The following is a 19602-nucleotide window of genomic DNA, read 5'->3' on the forward strand; positions in this document are numbered from 1 at the left end:
CACTCCCTCTGACAGTTTATTCACATAAATATCATGGGATAGCACTATAGAATTAACTCCCTGCATGGTCAGTATTACACAGAACCTTTGTTCTGCTTCAAATTCACACCCTCACTCAATCCAATCAGTCTCTCTGTGCAGTATAATGCTGGATCTTAGCAACTTGTCAGGGTGAGGAATGCAGGAATGGGACTGCCCTTCCATCCACTGCTCAGCACTGCCACTGCTGAGTACAAAACACTGTTGGAAACGTTCCTTTCTGCGTGGGTCCAAAACCTTCCCCAGGGCTGGAAGCAAGGACACCACTGACAACTCCCTGCTGCATTTTCCTCTGCTTTTTCTAAGAAAAAGGTGCTAAAGGTCTTCTCCCAAGAGTGCTGCAGGCAGCCACTCCACTGCCATGAGACAAAACAAGTGTGATTGCTGTGACTGCCCAAACCAGCTGCTAAAAGATGACCTGGGTAATGTATAAACAGTCTTCACATAAAACAATAAAAGGCCACCACCCTCTAGTGGGGCTGCTGCTCCAGCTGTCACAGTTACATGCCAAAAAGTTCCAGAGCTCCAGAATACTGCCTGAGATCCCTGGGGTAAGTGTTGTATTGCACAGGAGTCAAAGATGAGAACTTAAGACACTGAGAAGTGGCACATTTTACAGTCTGATAGAAATACTGGAAGAATAAACACATAACTTCTAGAGACTGATGATATTACCTGAATCCTCTGCACTTTGGGAGAGCTCTGGGAGCTTTTGGAGTAGTGTAGCTGGCTGGTGATACTCCAAATCCAGTGGGAAAGCACGTTCATAGGTGGGATTTGACTGGTGGATCTGGGTCTGGTTGTTGGCAATGGTGTAGCTGTAGAAGGAGAGGCGAACAGTCGCATCCTCCTCCAGGATTCGACGTGGGGCCTGCAGGAGAGAGGGGAAAAACACTGAGGCTGTGCTCAGCTGTTAAGTAATATGCTGGCTGCAACCACAGCAACTTCCAGTAACATCTTGGATAGGGCTGGCATCCTCCCCTGCTGTGAGAACAGCTTTAGCTGCTCTGCAGAGCTGGGGAAACCTTGTGCTTTGCACAATTCTGAGCTCATCAGGGTTAATGGTAAGTACTGAACTTGTGTCTGCAAAACAGCCCCATTGTACTACCTTTTCCAGCCTTTTCTGAACATATTGCTTCCAAAGAATGATGATTATAATCATCAGGAGCAGCAGAATAATAGCCACAAGGCAGCCCACGAGGATGGAGGTATTGGAGTCATCTGCCTTCTCTCCTATCCAGGTGCTGGTTACAGAAGATGTGGTTTCTGCAATCACAGAGGTACAGAGAAGAATTTGGAGTTAAAGCACTAGTTGTTATCTGTGCTGGCCAACCTCCTACAGTCTGGTACAGAAAAGATCTTGGGCAGCTCCCTGAACACAACCATTAGCTGTGTTCCCATCTTATCAGAAATTCTGGTTTTGGAGGCTCACAGATAAGAACTGTGCAGAGACCTTCTGCAATCAAACACTGTCCTTAGCAGAACAGGTCCTGCAATGGATCCATACTAGACAAGGCAGTGTTCAGAGCTTCACTGGCTGCACATATACTTTCAGCCCACACTCCAAGGCAGCCCCAGCCAGCTGAGGGAAGAAAACACCTGAGCCTGTCAGATGCTGCCCTGTGCATGAGGGCAATAACCAGGCCACCCCCAGGTGTCCAGAAGTGGAGGGAGACACCACAATCACTAGGATGTCACTGTGAAATCCCCCAGCACTTGAGCCCCTGGCATGGCTAAGGGACAGAAATCCTCACCCCAGGTCCCCTCAGTAACGTTGTACTCTGTCTCCAGCAGATCCGTCGTGCTTGTTGCTGCCGTAACAAAACTGGGATTCACGCTCTCCATGTCTGTGGAAGGGAAGGGAACGTGTCAGTGCAACAAAACCTCCCTGCTCCTGCCAGCATTCCCTGCAATCCCAACTGGGCTGAGGCCCAGGCAGGTCAGGAACAGCCTGAGCAGAGATTCCCGAGCCCTTCCCAGCACACCTGCAGGATGAGCCTCTGCACGGAGCAGCACGTACAGCCCAGCCACAGCACAGCACCAGTGAGTGCAGGGCCTTCCCCGAGCTCAGCCACACACAGGGCACTGAACAAGAGCCTTTTTTCCATTTCAGCATGATCTAAGACTGGACTAACAGCCTGCTTGGCCCCACATGTGACAGAGTAGCCAGGAGGGGCTGCTGTCAGCAAGGTCAGCAACAAGCAGCACCCAGAGCATTCCTTCCTCAGGAATGTCTTCCTGCTACAGTTGATTAGCTACAGTCAGCTCATTTCACCATCAGTGCTGGTCGTTTTCTCCAAGTCTCTTGTCCTTTCCCTTCCAGAGCCTTTTAAAGCACCTCATGGCACCAACCTCTGCACCACAGTTAAGACTTGAGGAAAAAAAAATAGCCTCTCATTTTTAATAATCTGCTAACTCGATCATCATTTGTAGATCTACTAAAATTAGTCATAACAAAATACTTGGTAAAGAGAACTAAAAATCAACCTCATAACCAGCAGGCAACTGGGGAAGCAGAGGGGCAAGTACTGATCTCTTCACTGCTGTGACCAGTGACAGGACTTGAGGGAACAACTGGAGCCGAGTCAGGGCAGGGTCAGGTTGGATCTCAGGGAAAGGTTCTTCCCCCAGAGGGTGGTTGGGCACTGACCAGGCTCCCCAGGGCAGTGGGCACAGCCCCAAGGCTGCCAGAGCTCCAGGAGTGTTTGGACAATGTTCTCAGGGACAGGGTGGGATTGTTGGGGTGTCCTGGGCAGGGCCAGGGGTTGGAACTGATGATCCTGATGGGTTCCTCCAACTTGGGATATTTTATGATTCTATGAACTGTCTCAAAAAGAAGAAATGCTCTTATGGTCCAATTTTTGGTTGTCTTGGTCGTGCTCCTGTACATGTGCATCAGTATCAGCCTGAAAAGCATCCACTGAAGAGTTGTTGTCCCACCTCCTCCTTTCCACTGTGTGGCCCCACAGTACCTTCACTCTGTTAACCCCACACATCCTGTACTTCCACACTTCTTTTGCTCTGTGCTTTCCCAGGCCTGCCTGAGCAGAGGAACACTCACTCACCTGACTGGAAGGAAATCTCACTCATCATCATCCAGGTGTCAGCGAAGTAGAAGCGGCACAGGATGGCTTTGCCCACGCGCTGGTTCAGGGGCACGGTCACGAACCTGGCACTGGGGTTCTTGTCATCCAGGACTGTGGCCACCCCGACAGGTTCAGGCTCCCAGTCTGCAATCAGACGTGGTTTGAACAGGCATTCCACCCTCTGGAAAATCTTCACCCCCTTGGAAAACATGTTGTTACAATGCACCTTGGAAGAAGAGAACAGATCCATCAACCAGAGGTTTACTGACACCTACATCAAGCCTCAAGGATTTTTCCATTCATGAAAATTTTCCATTCCCAATATCTCCCTGTATGAACACATTGTAGCTCAGTGTGCAATGAGAACATCTGTGCAAAAAGTTCTTCTGAAACAGCTCTAAAACTTTACCTGCAAAAGCCACACTAATGGTCACCTTTTGGCAGGCTCTTCAAAAGGCCCATATAAAAAAATCAATCCAAACCCTCTACTGATCTAAAGCCTCACAGATCAATTCTCCTTGAACATATAACCTAAGAGGGGAAAGAAAAAAAACACACCTAGGCTTTAGACTCTATTAGTGTTGAAAATTTGATGTTATTTGAATAGCTAAGTGCTTGCCTGACATAAGCAGCTGGAACTGTTAGGCCACAAGCTGAACTTTATCTGAACTACATGGTTCTGTTGTATAAATCAAAGATGGATTATAGTGAACCCTGAAGCTGATAATCTAATCATTAATAATAGTAAAGATGGATTGTAGCAAAACTTGAAGATAAGAATCTGATCATTAATATTAATTAGAACAGGCCAGAGCTGCAGCTTAAATATTACTTAAAAATTAATAACAGCCCATAGTTGGTGGTCTATGAACTGTAACAACCATGTTACAACAGACTACAGAACTGATCAAAACCCACCTCAGAGGGCAGGGTGAAGGTGACCATGGGGCAGCCTCCTGGTAATGAAACAGTGAAGCAATGAAGAGTGAGAAGAGCCAGACCCTAATATTGCTCTTGGTCTGGACTGTTGCATGAAGGATCCCCGGGATTTCTTTGTCCATGGTCCCTCTTTTGAGGCACCAGCTCGAGCTACCAGACATCACAATTGATCTGTGCCAATAAAACAATCTAACTTAGTGTTCAAAATTTCTTTAGCACTTAGGAAGCTTTCAACACATGCAGTCTAAGCTGATCTCTTCCAAAAAACCATTAAAAAGTACAAGCTCAAGGAGAAATTCCCCTGACATACAGCAGTTCTCCTGCTGTGGCTGCACCTTGAAGACAACTAAGGATGTGAGTTTTAGGGAAACCACGAGGTAAGGCTGGATCCATCAGCCTCTCCTGGTGGCTCCTCATCAGGCTGTCCCTGCTGCAGTGGCACCTGGGCTTTAGCTAAAGACACTGGAATGTAAGTGCAGTCACTGTGCTGCCACACCAACACCTCACTGCAACAGAGGCATCTCCTCTCAGCTCCCAGTTACAGCTCCACACCAAGTGTTTCACAAACACCTCTCAGACTGACTTCACACCTCCCTGAGAGCTGTTTTACCCTCCAAGAACAGGGAGCAACTTTCTCCCTCTCCTGTTCCTGAGCTGCAGCCAACCCAAAAGGTGACATCTCCATCTTCCTGGGGTGTGGCACCGCAGACCCACGAGCACCAAACTCCTGCTGCTCTCCCAGGCCTCCAGCACCTCCAAGGAAGGAGGCTTTGGGAAGAGGGACAATGCCTAGAAGCATCTTTTATGCTGTACCACTGTGTCTGCAGTGCAAATCTTACCCTGCTCCCTTTTTAACAACACACACAGTGAGTTCTGCCAGGCAGACCTGAAGATCTGGACCCCAGTGACCAGGAACCAGAAGAAAAAAGGTGACTCAAAGTCTTCAGCCTGCTCCATTCTCATAGCCACAGTGGTCCAACCCTCCCCAGAACTCTAGGAATTATTTCCTAATGAGTGTACTGCCACTGTGACAACAACAGTTTCCAAACTATGCACAGCTTTGAACCCCATTAATTGCTTGGGCCCTGCCAGGTCCTGCAGTGATAGCAGTGAAGCAGTAATGAGGAGAACAGCCTGATGAGCAGTAAAAGGACAAAAGAAGAGGATTTGCATATAATTAGAACAGATGAAGCTCAGACAACATTATTGAATAAGAGAGAACAGTCATCACATAACAAGGCATGAAAGCCTGATGCCTGGAATATACAATTTGGGCCATATTTGGACAGGAGCTGGATATGTTCACAACTTGGACTGATACAGAGACACTTCTACTCCAAACACCTCCTACTGAAGTCCAATTTTACAGTATTCAAGCCTAAGTATTTTGCAATGCAGCTTGCACTACTTGCTAACATTATTTTTAATACTTTCTTGGATACTGGAAAAGTTCAGAGGACTGGGCTAAAGCTACCAGGTAAGAGAATACAAAAGTTATTCACAGACCACCTGGCCTGTACAAAATAAATGCAAAGCTGAAACAGACAACATTCAATCAATAATGAAGACTAATTTATGCTAATAAAAACAGCTTTATAATGAAATACCAGATGAAGTAGCTGTTTTTCTAAGATGATGTGTTTGGTTGATCAGGATGGCTGTGTTTACATGACAGACTTTTGGAAGGCTTGATTTACTCACAGCATCTGTCTCCAATTAGCACAGTATGGACTCATGTATTATAGTATTTGATTAAACATTGTCAACTAGTAAGTTTTACAAAGTTTTAAAGGTATAAATTGTTCTCTAGGTGTTATAAAACAGGAATGGATTCCTAAATAAAAATTATTTGCTATGTTTTTCAATGACCTGGAGAGACAGCAGAATCACTACCAATAAAATAAATGAAATAGGGGGAGGGAGTTTCCAAAAATAATCTGAAGCTTTCAGGACTGACGTCATGCCAGGGCACTGAACTCAGGGACAAAAATGTAAGTGATGCTTTCCACACTGGACTTTTATCCTGGACACCAGTAACTTGGAACTGGCTTTTAGCATGTTACCAAAATCCAAATGACCACTGGCTCCCTCTCGGTTGGTTTGGAGGACTAAAATCATCACAAGATTCATAAACAAAAAGAATCCTCCAGAAGCAGGAAATTGGTCCCATTCTTTATGCAATTTGATGGAAGGCCTGGATTTGGATCCAGATTCTGCACCTCTAAAAGAACACCAGCAAAGAAAGAAAGCACTGGATGATGGCTCCAAAAATGACCCTGGGTCTCAGCAGGAAGGCACTGAGAAGTCCAGCCAACTGAGTTTAGTAAAGCAAAGCTTAAGAGAGTTGTTAATCACAGTGTACAAGCAGATTTCAGAGGAGCAGGACTCTTATTTCTGCCAGTGAAAGCAGGCAAAGAGCCAAGGGTTGCGAGTTAAAAATAGACAAAATAAAACCAGAGTAAGTAACCACCAAACAATTTACTTAAGGATGTGGTGGTTCTCCTTCATTTGAAATCTCTACAAGAAAAGCCACCAATCGTTGTTAAAAGATCTTGCTGTTTACTACAGACTCAAAGTTCAGCTCGTGCTTTTCCTGTGTGCTTAAATAATTTCCCACAGCACAAGCACAGACTGAGGCATCCAGAGAAACACTTGGGTAAAATGGAAGCACAGTCACATTCCTTCACCTCAAGGGTCAGGCAGTCCCTAGACAGCAGAGCCTAGACCCTAAATCCATCCTGGCTGCCTGAGCAGTGCCTCAGGTGTTTGTTTTATTGCCTTTAAACCAAATGCTCAAAGGAGAGTGTCTGAGCTCTGGAGAGGCAAGTGCTCTCCTACTTCACCTTCTACACTGCAACCTGGGACATCTCCAGCTCAAATTCTGCTGTCAGGCACCTTGTATCCTCCTGCTTTGGGAAGAGGACCCAAGATCAGGTTGGACAGGGCTTGGAACAACTTGTCCAGTGGGAGGTGTCCCTGTCCATGCAGGGGGTGGAACGAGATGAGCTGCAAGGCCCCTTCCAAGCCAACCATTCTATGATTCTATGACCCAAAGGGGCAAAACTGGAAGCACCCAGCCCCCAAGCCTGCCCCCCAGGAGAGGGACACCCTGACTTACCTTCATGGAGGTGAGTTCCGTGGTCGCGTCAAACTGGAACTCCATCTCCACGGAGCCCGTGCTGAAGCTCTCGTTCTTCTTCCAGCCCACGTAGTCATAGCCTGGCCACACACGGTACTGGTGGCTCTGGGTGAAGTCATCCAGGCCCAGCACACCATCTGTGGAGCTGGCCCAGCCCCCCAGACAGGTGCCTGGTAAGGGAGAACCCCACAGTCAGCCAGAGCAGCAGCAGGGGAGCTCCAGTGTGAGACCACACCGGGGCTTTCAACAGGTACCAGGAAAATATATTTACTCTGAAATCACCCATGGACAAGAACTCATTCACTGCTCTTAATGCAATATCACCTTCATTTGTTTGGGCTGGGCTTTTAAAATGCAGAAGTTTTGCACTGACAGCAAAGCCAAGTTACGAGCACAGAGCTCTTGGGAGCAAAAAGTGACACTACAAAAAACAACACTGTGTTCTCCAAACACAGCTTGAATCGCAGTATTTCACCTGCAGCTGCACAGGAGGAACACTGGCTCCAGCCTGCCCTGGGGCAACCTGTGGGGGAAGATCTGCAGGCAGGCACAGAAAAGCAGAAAAGGAGTAGTGAGAATCATGAGGCAGCTCACCCACTCCAGACAGTTCTAACTGGGACATTTCTGGCTCTTCCTATGTAAGAGGAGAGTGTTATTGGGCCTGTTTCCAGGCTGATCAGACTCTTTGTCAGGATCCTGCCTCATTCCACCTTCCTATCTGAGGGTGCAGAGCCTATTATACAGTTTTCCAGCCCTGTCCCAGAGCAGAAGAGGACAGTGTGTCCACTCCTGACCCTTCTGGGAGCCAGCCCTGCCACATCCCTTGTCCTGCAGCAGGAGAAGTGCAAAAGCTCAGCTTGTGTCAGTGCCCTGAACTCACTCCCTGCACCAGTTTCATTCCCCTGTCTCTGGGCAGCCTTTGTAACCCAGGCTGGGCTGCAGGCTCTGAGTCCATCCCAGGTGAGTCCCTGTCACTGGAGTACAGGCACACATCCCTTTGGACTCCAAACCAGGATTAACAGCTGGAAGAGGCAGACTCCTGCTTCTAGGCCAGTTGGGGCACAGAGGTAAGTAGTTTGAAAGAGTCCTTGCTCAGCATCTTGGGGTTTGTGCCTAAATCTGCAGCTCTCCAACACTCCCCAGCGACCCAACTTCCTAAGCAGTGCTGGACAGTTACACACAACAGCTGCTCACTGCTGCACATGAAACCTTTCTTTGTGGATATCCAAGCTCTGCTACATCAGCACAGCTTGAAAGTATCAGATATTAACATATAAAGACATTGCTACCTGGTATCTTGCAACATCCTACAAGCATGTAGAAGAATGTACTTCCCACCCTGTTATTTAACTTCCAGCATGACAGAATACAAATAAGCTTACCAAAAAAAAAAAAATCACCTTTAAGCATAAAAAAAAATAGGCAACAAAATAATTACAGAAAGTTAATGGCAGCTGAACAGGACTTATAGGAAAAACACCTCAGTCAATGGATGACACCAGGTCACTGAAGAGACACTGTCAGATCAGTCATTAGGCAATTCCTGCCCTGGCAGGGATATGCTGCTCAGGATACCCATGCCCAAGTCTTGCCTGAGGTTTCAAGCCACTGAAAGACACTCAAATCTGTATTTATAGCAAAGAAAAGTGTCATACTAAATGTCTGATTCAGCCAGTTATTTAACATTTCAGATACAGACTCTTAATGCACCTTCCTTCCATGAGAGACAACTGTTGGGTAAACCAGAGACACCTCAAAACATGCCACCCTACCTAACTCACCTCAGTGATGGGAAAAATTAACAGACCTTGTCAAAATCCAGTTAACTTCAGGCTTTTTGACTCCAAATTGAAAAGCATCATACCCAAGTAATTCAGCCACCATCCTCTCATACCACATGGGCAGTGGTGCCTCTGCTGACCTGGAGCTTCTCACAGGGAGTGATGCAGTTTCCAAGTTGTTCGAGTCCATCAGAGCTCTGTTTTCAAAAACAGTATCTCAAATCTGTCCAGAAGCTCACAGGTACCAAGTGCAGGCCTAGAGTTCAGGTGTCGTGCACTTCCCTGGACGCTCAGTTTACCCTGGAGACCTCCTGCAACAGTTTGAGATGCAGTTTGCTAGAAAGTGCAGGTCAGGGGTCAAACTGCAGAAGCAACACAGGCAATGAACAGGGAAGGACCTTCATCTGCTCCAGGGACACTGGGATTGCACAGGCAGAAGGTCCAGCCAGATCTGCCACTCCAGTCTGGGGCAACAGAAGAGTAGCAGCAATTTGAGATCTGCAGTATCAATGACAGCTAAAGGCTCTACCTGAACCAACAGAGAAATCAGGGCAAGGAGTATGATCACAATTAGAGACCAAGAGCCATGAGGGCTTTAAGGCAATCAGACCATCATTGTATGGTCACATCATGTAAAGACTGAAGCTATGAGTAAACAGAACAGAGTTATTGAGACAGAGTCATCTCTCTTTAAAGAGAAGCAACACCTTCCAATAATAAAAAATTATTTCTTTCCAGCCAACAGCCTTTGTCAGCTGGGGGAAATGAATCTGATACATCCTGAGCCCTCCTTTAAAACACCAACTGACAACGTGTCAAAGGCCTGGAATAACAAAGCCACAATGCTTTGGAGAACTTGCAGCTCCCAGTGTTTGGGATACAAGATACTAGTGACTGAGTGAGAAGAAAGAAGAGAATCTGCACAGTGACAGAGAGAGAACAGGACAACTTCTCCCACCTGCGCTCCTGGTATCCATCATAGGTCGAGTCATTCAGATAAACGATGGGGAAGCCAGGAGCTGCTATTGTCCCTCCTTCGGGATGCTATAGGATGCCAAACCATCTAAAAAAGAAGGCCATACACCTCAGAAACACAGCAGCAGCAGCAGCCCTCCATCATCTTCTGCCCCAGGGTCCTTTGATTTGTGGCCTGGACCAACAGAAGCAGTTCTGTGGCCTGGGGTCCCCTCTGCACCCGTGGGGATGTGGGTGAGTCCCAGCCAGGGTCCTGCAAGGACCATTTTCCAGTGACAGGCATGGCAATGGGTACTCACCATAACCAGACACAGCCATAGAGCTCCACCCTCATGCAGACAGTCATTGGCATCTCGGTGACGGGGATCACCCGGACGAACCGTGCGATGATGGGGGGCCGCAGATCCTTCAGGACCACGTCGTAAGTGTCGATGTTTCCTTGGATCACCTGGGGAGAAAGATCCCTACCAGCAACTGCTCCCCACTGTGCTGTTCATTTGCACGCTGGTGCACTTGTACCCTGTTGTTTGAGACTGGGAATCTGCAGAGGGTGAGCTGCTGCTGCTCCCCTCCTCCTCCTCCCTGGCATGTGGCTCAGGGGGTGAAAGGTGCTGACGTTACATCTCCCGGCTGAGGGGTGAAAGGTGCTGCCATCCCACCTCCTGCCCGCTGCAGACCCCCACCAGGCAGCGCTGAGGGAGAGGAGAGAGACAGATTGCACCTTCACCTCCCAGCTATGTTGCAGACAGCTCCAGTTACTACAATGGAACATCTTTCCTCAAGAGAGTCTCCATGTACATTCCAACAACAGGTAACTGAGAGCTTGCCCTCATCACCTGGTGGAGGGTCCTGATGTCCTTTCTCTATAAGCCAAAAAAATTCCAGAGGTGCTGCAGTGTTTGAGGGATGAAAGTGCAAACAGCTGCACAGGAGAGATCTTGGACTGAAGTGCTGAGCATCACCACATCACCCCATCCAGCTGCAGTGCACTGGGACAGAGCAGGGACTGTCCCTGTCCCCTTCCCTCATTGCTACTCTAGCTCTGGGAGCAGTCCACTCTATTTTGGCAGTGTGTGGAAAGAGCTAAGGCTGTCAATCCCCCCACAGTGGGCACAAAGTGGCCAAGAGATTTTTTAGAAAGGATTTGAACTTATGGAAACAAAACTATGAACAGTTTTTATATCAGAAGTCCAAATTACACTTGTGAGTGGCTCTGCTCAAAGCTGTTATTGGTGGGAAGGATGAATCAGGCTGAGGTCACTCAAAAGATCCCATAGATTGCAATTGTTGATGTACAGGCAATTTAGAAGATGAGGGAGATCAACAACAGAGCAGAAAGGTGGCTTCCTCTTCATGGCAGCAGGGAAGATCTCCAGAGAGTGCCTGTGGCTGGAGAGACCATTGAGAAGTGAAAGACCTTATTGTATCACGAAAAGAAACCACTCAAGACTGACTGCATCTCCCTTAAGACACATCTGGGGGTCCACTGGACTGCATGGGATACTGTGACAGTCTCCTGGACATGGCTGGACAGCTTTACAGAGGAGCACAGTCCCAGGAACTGACCAAAGAAAACAGAAGGAAAGCCAAAAAGTAAAGCTCTCTTCCTCATCCTCATCAGCTCCTCAATAGGCTCTAAGGTGCAGCCTCTCAGCATCTCTTCTAGGAGAAACCCCCATCAGTTCTCCCAGTGGAGCAGGGACACTTCAGTAATCCTTGTCCTCAGGAACCAAGGGACATTGATTAACCCTTTCTGGTGGCCTGCAACAGGAGATCTGCAAGTCACCTAGGCCGGCCCAACAAGGCCATGCTGCCAGGAGATAAAACTCAAGAGGAGACAGCATATAGTAGAATATTCCATGCCTTCATCACACCAGATGGACGTATCCTCCAAAGCTGGCCGTTTGTCAGGGAATCTCTAAGGTGGCAGATACGTCAAGTCAAAAAGTCCCTGATGGACAGAGAAAGAAAAGCTTCAGCCACCCCTCAGAAAGAGGTACCTTTGCATGAACTCCACAGTAGAAGCACTGGCAACCCTGCCTGTCTTCTGAGATAAGCCAAGAAGTATCTTGTGTAACATCTCCACACGTGGGGTTGCTGCTCCTGAGCACGGTTACCCAGGGCCAAAAATCCCAAAGTGAATCAGCTGTGAGTGGAACAAACTCAGCACCAGTTTCCAGCCCTGGACACTACTGATTTTAGTGCTCCCAATGTCAGGAATATCAGGTTGATACCACAATCTGATGAGGGCCCAGGACTTCACAGTACAGCACCACTCAACACCAGTGCCAACAGAAGGGACCATCCCCAACTGGTGTCAGAGACAAGGGGACACCAAACTGGGCAAATAAAAGCTGGAGGTGACTGTCCTGGAGAGGAGCAGTGTGTGCTACAGCTGTGAAACTGGAAGGGGTTTGAGCTTTTTGCCTGAAACCATTTGTGGGATCCCTTGGGCAGAGACAAGCCAAGGTGGGCTCTCATGGTCACAGCTCTGAAATACCAGTGACTGGGCATCCAGCAGCTGCAGGACTGAAAGAGGCCTTCCCAGTGCATACAAATAAATAGATTGGGATCTTGCACCTCCATCTGCACCTCATTTCAAGGTCTGAATGACTTTACAGGACATTTTTACCCAATTAGGCAAGCAGACAGCAACACTTCTGAAATATGAATTTACTAATGAAATACATCATTTACTGGTGACACATTTTGAAAAACATGGTTTTTTATGAAAAGTCATTTTTCAGAGGAGGTGAAATGGCAGGAATTGCACCCCACTGTGTATGTTCAGGCCAGGAGGAGCAGAGGAGCAGAAGCACCTCCTCCAGGGATACCAGAAGAGAAAACTGTTTGTTCTCATGCACTTGGGAACAGGTACACACACACTGACATAGTGTGGATTTCCACATTTACTGACCAAATGCCTCACTTTACAGCATCACACAGCTCATTACCTTATTAGGGCTTAAGAGGGAGATCTTGTAAAAGCTGACCTGCACTAAATCATCACACCTGACACTAACACAGCCCTGAGTGCCCCAGAACACTGCTCTGCACAGGCCTGGGGTGAGAGACAAGGGGCATTTAACTGCTTGTGGACAGTGCAACCAACTGAATTCTCGTATAACTCAAAATGAAGACAGACTTTACCTTCCAAACACTGACAAAGAGTTAAGCCCATTGAGTTTAAACTTCCCCTCCCATCTGCCAACGCAGTGTTTGCAGCACACACCAAAATGTGAGGGATAGGCAAGACAATGGTAATGAACAAACAGCTGATCAAAGGTCTGAGTGAGCAAATAATTCATTAACAAGCTAAAGGTTGTTACCTAATACTGCTACAGACCCGGCTGTGACTTCCAAAGCACACCCAGTGCAAGAAAACATCACCACACCCAGTACCTTTCTGGTCTGGCTTAGGTCTTCAGACTCCCCAAGCCAGCCTGAGGCAAGGGGACCAGGTTAGAGGAGCTGCAGCTGAGAGACAGGGATTCCTTCCCAGAAGTTTAACAAACACTTATGAACATGACCAGAGCTCAGCCAGCAACAAACTGTGTGCTCAGGTCTGGAAATGGCATTAGACACAGTTCTGGTGAGTGGGGAAGCCTCCCTGGGTGTGCTCAGCACATTTTCTCCTCTCTAAACTCCTTCCTGAACACTATTAGACACCCAGAAACTCCTCTCCATTCCTTGCCACCCCCTTCCTTTTTCAATGCCAAAGCAGGCACCTGCTTTGCAGCTTCCAATTTAGAAGCAAGGAAATGGCTGGTAGAGGGACACTCACAGGATGTTTGGGACAGGCACAGAAAGGCAGCAAAGAGACCCAGTTTTCTATCACATCAACAGCTGTGATCTGGGGATCAGGTCAGGGGAACAACAGCCCAACATCACAGCACACACAGGACCGAGGCAGGACCCGCTGCCTGGCAGTGAGGAGACAGGAAAGAGCAGGATGTAGAGGATGTGCCTTCCACAGTCTAGTTCTGAGACTTGCCCTGTGTGCTCCACTGCTCCACTGCCCTCACCTTCCTGCCCTGGCGGTCCTTCCAGGAGATCCAGCGCTCCCCGTTCCGGCTGTAGTCCAGCCGGTAGGCGCGGGCGAACTCCTTGCCCGTGGCGCGGGCGTGACGGCCCTGGGTGCCGATCAGGGTGATGAAAAACAGCTTGTGCAGGTCGATCTGAAGGAACTGGACATCTTCTGGTTGCAACAAGCCAGCTGGGCACCAGGCTCCATCCCCCTCTTCCCTCTGCAACCTGAGGGGAAAACCACACACGTCACAAAGAAAGGCATTTTCATGGGATCCGGCTTTCCCAGCAACTGAGGAAACACCAAGGCTTTGAGGATCGGGAGGAATCAACCAAAACAGCAAGTGAGACCTGGCAGATGGCTACCAAATACCTCTGCCCTTTGGGATGATGGTCAGGTGAGATTTGGAGTCCCGTGGGCAGTTCAGAACAGCTCCTCAGTTTCAGGTATCTTTCATTAACTGCTCAAAATAATTTCTTTCCCAGATGTGTACTTTTTTCATGTTGATCAGAAACAACCATCCTGCTCACTGCTTTGTAGCACCTTACTGGTGAAGTGCATCTTCACTGCTCCTAAACCCCACAAGGTAAGGCCTGAACTCCTGCTCAACCATCTCCTGCAGCTCTACCAAGCACCAAGAGGAGACGTCTTAAAAATACATTTTAGCAAGAAATCTACAAGATTTAGCAAGAAATCTTGCCCATCTACAAATTATTCTGGGGCATTTCAATGCATATTTCACATTCCCTTCAGCCATCAGAGCTGCTGGTGCAGGACACTGCTGGTTGTGTGATGGGAAGGTCTCTGCCTCCAAGTTGAACATTGTGGCACCAGCTGCAAAGATTAAGGCATTTATCCTTGGAAATAAGAGGCTGGGGTTTTTCAGCCCGGAAAAGAGGCTGTAGAGCCCCTTCCAGTGTCTAAAGGGGCTCCAAGACAGCTGTGTGGGAGTTCTGTCAAGGGCCTGGAATGACAGGACAAGGGGGAATGGGTTCACACTGCAGAGGGCAGGGTTAGATGGGAGATTGGGGACGAATTCTTCCCTGTGAGGGTGGGGAGGCCCTGGCACAGGTTGCCCAGAGAAGCTGTGGCTGCCCCGTCCCTGGAAGTGTCCAAGGCCAGGTTGGATGGGGCTTGGAGCAACCTGGGCTAGTGGAAGGTGTCCCTGCCCATGGCAGGGGACTGGACTGAGGTGGCCTAAGGTCCCTCCAACCCAAACCAGCCTGTGACTCCATGAATCCACAGGCCAGCACAGCACTGCATCCATCAGCCACAGCAGGAAGCACCTGGCCCAGGCTGCTGAGGGCTCAGCTGTCCAGGCTATGAGGTGGTGAGAGATGTAGTGCTGAAAAATTCATCTGGACACCAAAAGAAAGTCTAGGCTTTTTAGCTATAGGGATTTCCTGGCAAACAGCAAGGCCTCGAAGTGCCCTTGCCTTTCAGACAGCTATCCACCTCTAACTGATGGGATCAGAGTGTGTCAGCCCCTGTGCACCAAGGAAGGTGGGAGCCAGGACATGCTGAAGGTTAAGGCTCAGGCTAGAGAAGAGAAGATTTTAGTTTCTTGTTGGTCAGCTGTTTGTGAAAGACTGAAGAAGCAATAAAAAAATGCAGGAAAAGCGACTGTGAAATGACAGGAACAAACATCTGCATAGGACAACTGTGACCTCTAACCAAACAAAGTCAGCTAGAGGCTGCTTCATGTCTTCACCCTGTGGACATCCAGCTGCTCTGGCAAAGGGATGATGGTAACAGATGGTAGATGATGCCCAAAGTGTTTGCAGAACTGGACATAAGGCATAACTCAGAGGACAAAATAGGTCTCTCAGCTTTCAGGCCCACAGGCTTGTCCAGACTCCCCTAAAAAACAGCACACAGCATGGCTGTTCTACCACAGACAGAAAAAAATATAATCAAGCACTAGGAGAATTTTATGAATTCTGGACTGCCTAAATTCATCTAAAAATACCATAGTAACCTGAAATTCTTATCTGACCTGCACCAAAACTGTAGGAGTGTTTGGCATCATCACTACAAACAAATCTAAGGAAATTCACATTTGTAACTATTTTGTGAATCATCAGTTTTGAGAGAAATAAAATTACCAAAAAAAAATGAAAAGCCAAGTTTATGGCAAACACTGTAGTCCTGCTTGACAGTGAAGGAAAATCCTGTAACTGCTTGTTAACAATTCCTTAACTCTGCAGTTCCCAGGTTTTTGAGTCAGAGTGAGCACAGCCCATTTCCTCAATAGGATGCTGTTGAAAAGTTCACCCTTATAAAGGATTTCCTATGATTTGGTTTCAAGCACTCTACAAGAACCCCAGGGGCACTGTCCCTGGCTGACCTGTAAGTCACAAACCCATTAGAGATTTATCCACAGAACTGCAGGCAGATGAGGGTCAAAAGCAACCTCTGAGCCTCCAGTCCAACCTCCTGCTCCCAGCAGGACCAACTCCAAAGCCACAGTGTGTTGCTCAATGCCTTGTACAGCCAAGTCCTGAACCATCACCACCTCTCTGTCCCACCACTTCATTCTCATGGGGGAGGCATTTTTTTTTATTATTATTATTATTATTTAATCAGAATTTCCTGTATTACAGATTGAGGCCTTGACCACTGCCTCTGGCTCTTTCACTATGCACCAACCAGATTTAACGTGGAAGCAAAGCAAACAGGTTTTAAGGCTGAGGGATCTTCTTCCCCAAATCACATATTGGGTGTTTAAAAGAAAAAACAAAGGATGCATTTTTTTGCCAGAGATGAACCCACCGTGCATACTGGGGTCCTGTGGAATCATACCACTGGCTGGAAGCAGTGATGTCTTCATCCCTTATGGTCCCCTCGTGCATTCCCAAGGGATAACGGCAGATAGCTGGAAATGGGAACACAAAGCAAGCAAACAACACAAAAAAAAAAGAAAATCAGTACTGATTTTTTTTTTAAATCACCAGGCAAGTTTAACTAAATAGCTATCGTGCCTAGGGAATGAACACGGTAATGCTAAAATAAAGGATGCAAATAAAAAGCATTAAATACTTCATAATTACCATAAACTGAAATTAAAAGTCATTTAATAGACTTACAGTATCATTCAGTCAGAGCTGAAAAGCAGAACTTTACAAAGAATCATCTTAAGAACATGAAATCCCAAACCATGTTATTGTTACTGGTTGCATTGGCCCGTTTTACAATGAAAAATTATTTATCAATAGCGATGTGATATAAAAAGGAAGCTTTTGTTAAACATTTTGCTTCTCCTGGAATAAACTGGATGTTCCACTTGTGTTCAAATAGGAACAATTATTATCTTCACCAGCCCAGTAACGAGGGAGGAGTTAAACACCTTCTATCCCTATTCTATTCTATTTAATCCCACAGTCAGGTAGGATTAAATAATGAAACAATTAAGAGACAAGACAGGGGGATGAAACCCACCTCCTTTTTATCATCACAGAGAATAAACCATCACAGGTTGAATAACTACCCAAGAGATTTAATGCAGAAGTGTTTGCAAACAGAGGGTGCTTCAATAAGGTTTGCCTGCAGCTGCCAGGCACCTTATATGTTCCTAAATAATCTTGCAAAGGAGATGGGTGGTGAGGTGACAATGTTTGTTAATGATACCAAATTATTTAATATTTTAAAAAAAGCAAATTATGGGAATACCTATAAAATAAACTAGAAAACAGCATTACAGCACTGTCTGTATTTGTGGTCAGATGCCAGGCAGATAAGGAATAGAGCTCTTGGCTCCTTCCTCCTCTCATCAAAAGGCAGAGAAGGTGACACAGATGATGAAAAAGGAAAGATCAGCAGCCTCATCTTCACACAAGGAATTACTGAAGTATGACAAAGATCATTTAATCATGAACAATATATACCCTCACTTGTCTCTCAAAATACCAGAGCCAGGAACAATCAAAAGGTCAGGTAGGAGAGTTTCAAAACCAGCACATGCATCCTGAATCTATTAAACACTCCAATGCCACAGGTCCCCAGGGATTCAAAAAAAACCACTCAGCTGGACAGACCCACAGCTACCACAAGCAAATACCCAAGCAGCAGCTCTGAAAGCTGCAGAGATGTGAGAGCACCCCTGAGGTAAAGCACTGCTGTGTGCCTGCCCTTCCCTGCACTCCTCCAGTACCAGAGGGATGGGACCCTGCTGGAGTCAGGCCATGAGCTGGATGGACCTCTGGTCTCCCCAGAACAGTCACTCCCATGCCTGAGGTCTCTCTGTAGAATTTCCTGGGATGTAACTGGTGTCTGCCTGGGATCAAGCATGATTGTGACTGCTGAGAGCCAGCCAGGAGCTCTGCCTACTGCTCTGACACTGTGCAATAAGGTTATTTAATAAACTAAATTACCTTTGACTGTCTTCACTCTTACCTGTCCCACCACAGACCAGTACACTCTGATCCATTGCTGGAGAGCTGCCATGTCACTGAGCTATGGGTAAATACACAGAGGTTTTCCAGAAGGGTGGGGTCATCATCTGAAAGTGGGTTTTGTGCTCCTGCAGTGGGAGTCCTGTATGGTCACACCTTATTTAAAAGTCAAACACACCTCACAGCAGTGCCAGATAGAGAGGTAGCTGGGAAGGTCCCTGGGGGACTGGGACTTACTGCAATCCTTAACAAAACTCGTTTGTTCACAACCCCAGGGCTGGCAGACAGAAGCCAGAGTGTCCCTGGTATCAAGAGATGCACTCTTACAGGTGGCCATGGCTCTCACTAAAACAAGCAGCATGAGGCTTTCACCAAAATGCACATTATCAGCAGCAAAACCATCCTTGGGTTATGTTTAGGTGCCACCAGGACTCCTGCTCAGATATCCCTGACCCTTCACCATGCACTCAGGGACACACTCACCTGCCATGCAGACAGGAGGCACTGGGGCTCAGAGAAATGGCACAGTTCACCTGTCAGGGAGGTCAGACAACTGATGCAAGGCAAGAGACTCCACAGGACCCTCCTACATGGGTCTGAAATCATCCACAAAGCAGCCCCTTGGTTTGGAAGCCAATGCAGGAGGTGTTTCCGACTGCCCCTGGATTGGATCAGGAGGTTGGGATAATCCACAGAGCCTGTGGCCATCACAGCCAAGGGGCATCAGCTGGGCCAGGGTGCTGGAGTGTGGCTGGGAAGAACAGGGCACAGCAGCTGAGGGAGCCTGAGCATGTCACAGGCAGAACTGAGAAGTGTGAGTGGTTGTTTCTTGAAGGAAAAGACTCCTGCAGGAGGGTTCACCCACAGCCTTGTGCTCAGAGCCCACCCCACCTCCCTGGAGCTGGAGGGGGGAAGCTACTCCTGCACCTTTGGGTGCAGGAACCTCTGTACTAATCACCACCCCAAGGAATCTGTGTGGGACTGACCCTCCAGGTGCCACCTTCCCTCTTCTTCCACGATGGTTTAGCCAGCAGAACCCACCCTGGATGTGTGCTGGGCTGTCCAGTGCAGGGAATGGCTGTGAAACAGGGAGCACTGCAGTGCTGCTCAGCTCCCCCACAGGCCTCACTTCACTTCTGGCTGGTTGCAGCACAACCTCAAACCTCTGCAAATATCCACAGGCCAGAGCAGGGTCAGAGCCAGCCACAAAGGGCTCCAAACAGAG

The 19602-nt window shown here is 47.7% G+C and overlaps 1 protein-coding gene across 1 annotated transcript in view; it reads right to left on the reverse strand.

Moving 5' to 3' along the window:
• LOC116797227 (discoidin domain-containing receptor 2-like) overlaps window positions 1-19602 on the reverse strand; it is a 39265-nt gene that overhangs the window by 14592 nt on the left and 5071 nt on the right. Inside the window, 10 exon segments of the mRNA XM_032708589.1 lie at window positions 715-910; window positions 1148-1305; window positions 1794-1886; window positions 3105-3351; window positions 7183-7373; window positions 9947-10027; window positions 10030-10068; window positions 10272-10407; window positions 13985-14213; window positions 16759-16861. Of these exon segments, the coding sequence (XP_032564480.1) occupies window positions 715-910; window positions 1148-1305; window positions 1794-1886; window positions 3105-3351; window positions 7183-7373; window positions 9947-10027; window positions 10030-10068; window positions 10272-10407; window positions 13985-14213; window positions 16759-16861 (1473 nt within the window).

The sequence above is a fragment of the Chiroxiphia lanceolata genome, chromosome 21, assembly GCF_009829145.1.
Source record: "Chiroxiphia lanceolata isolate bChiLan1 chromosome 21, bChiLan1.pri, whole genome shotgun sequence".
In the NCBI taxonomy this organism is placed as follows: domain Eukaryota; kingdom Metazoa; phylum Chordata; class Aves; order Passeriformes; family Pipridae; genus Chiroxiphia; species Chiroxiphia lanceolata.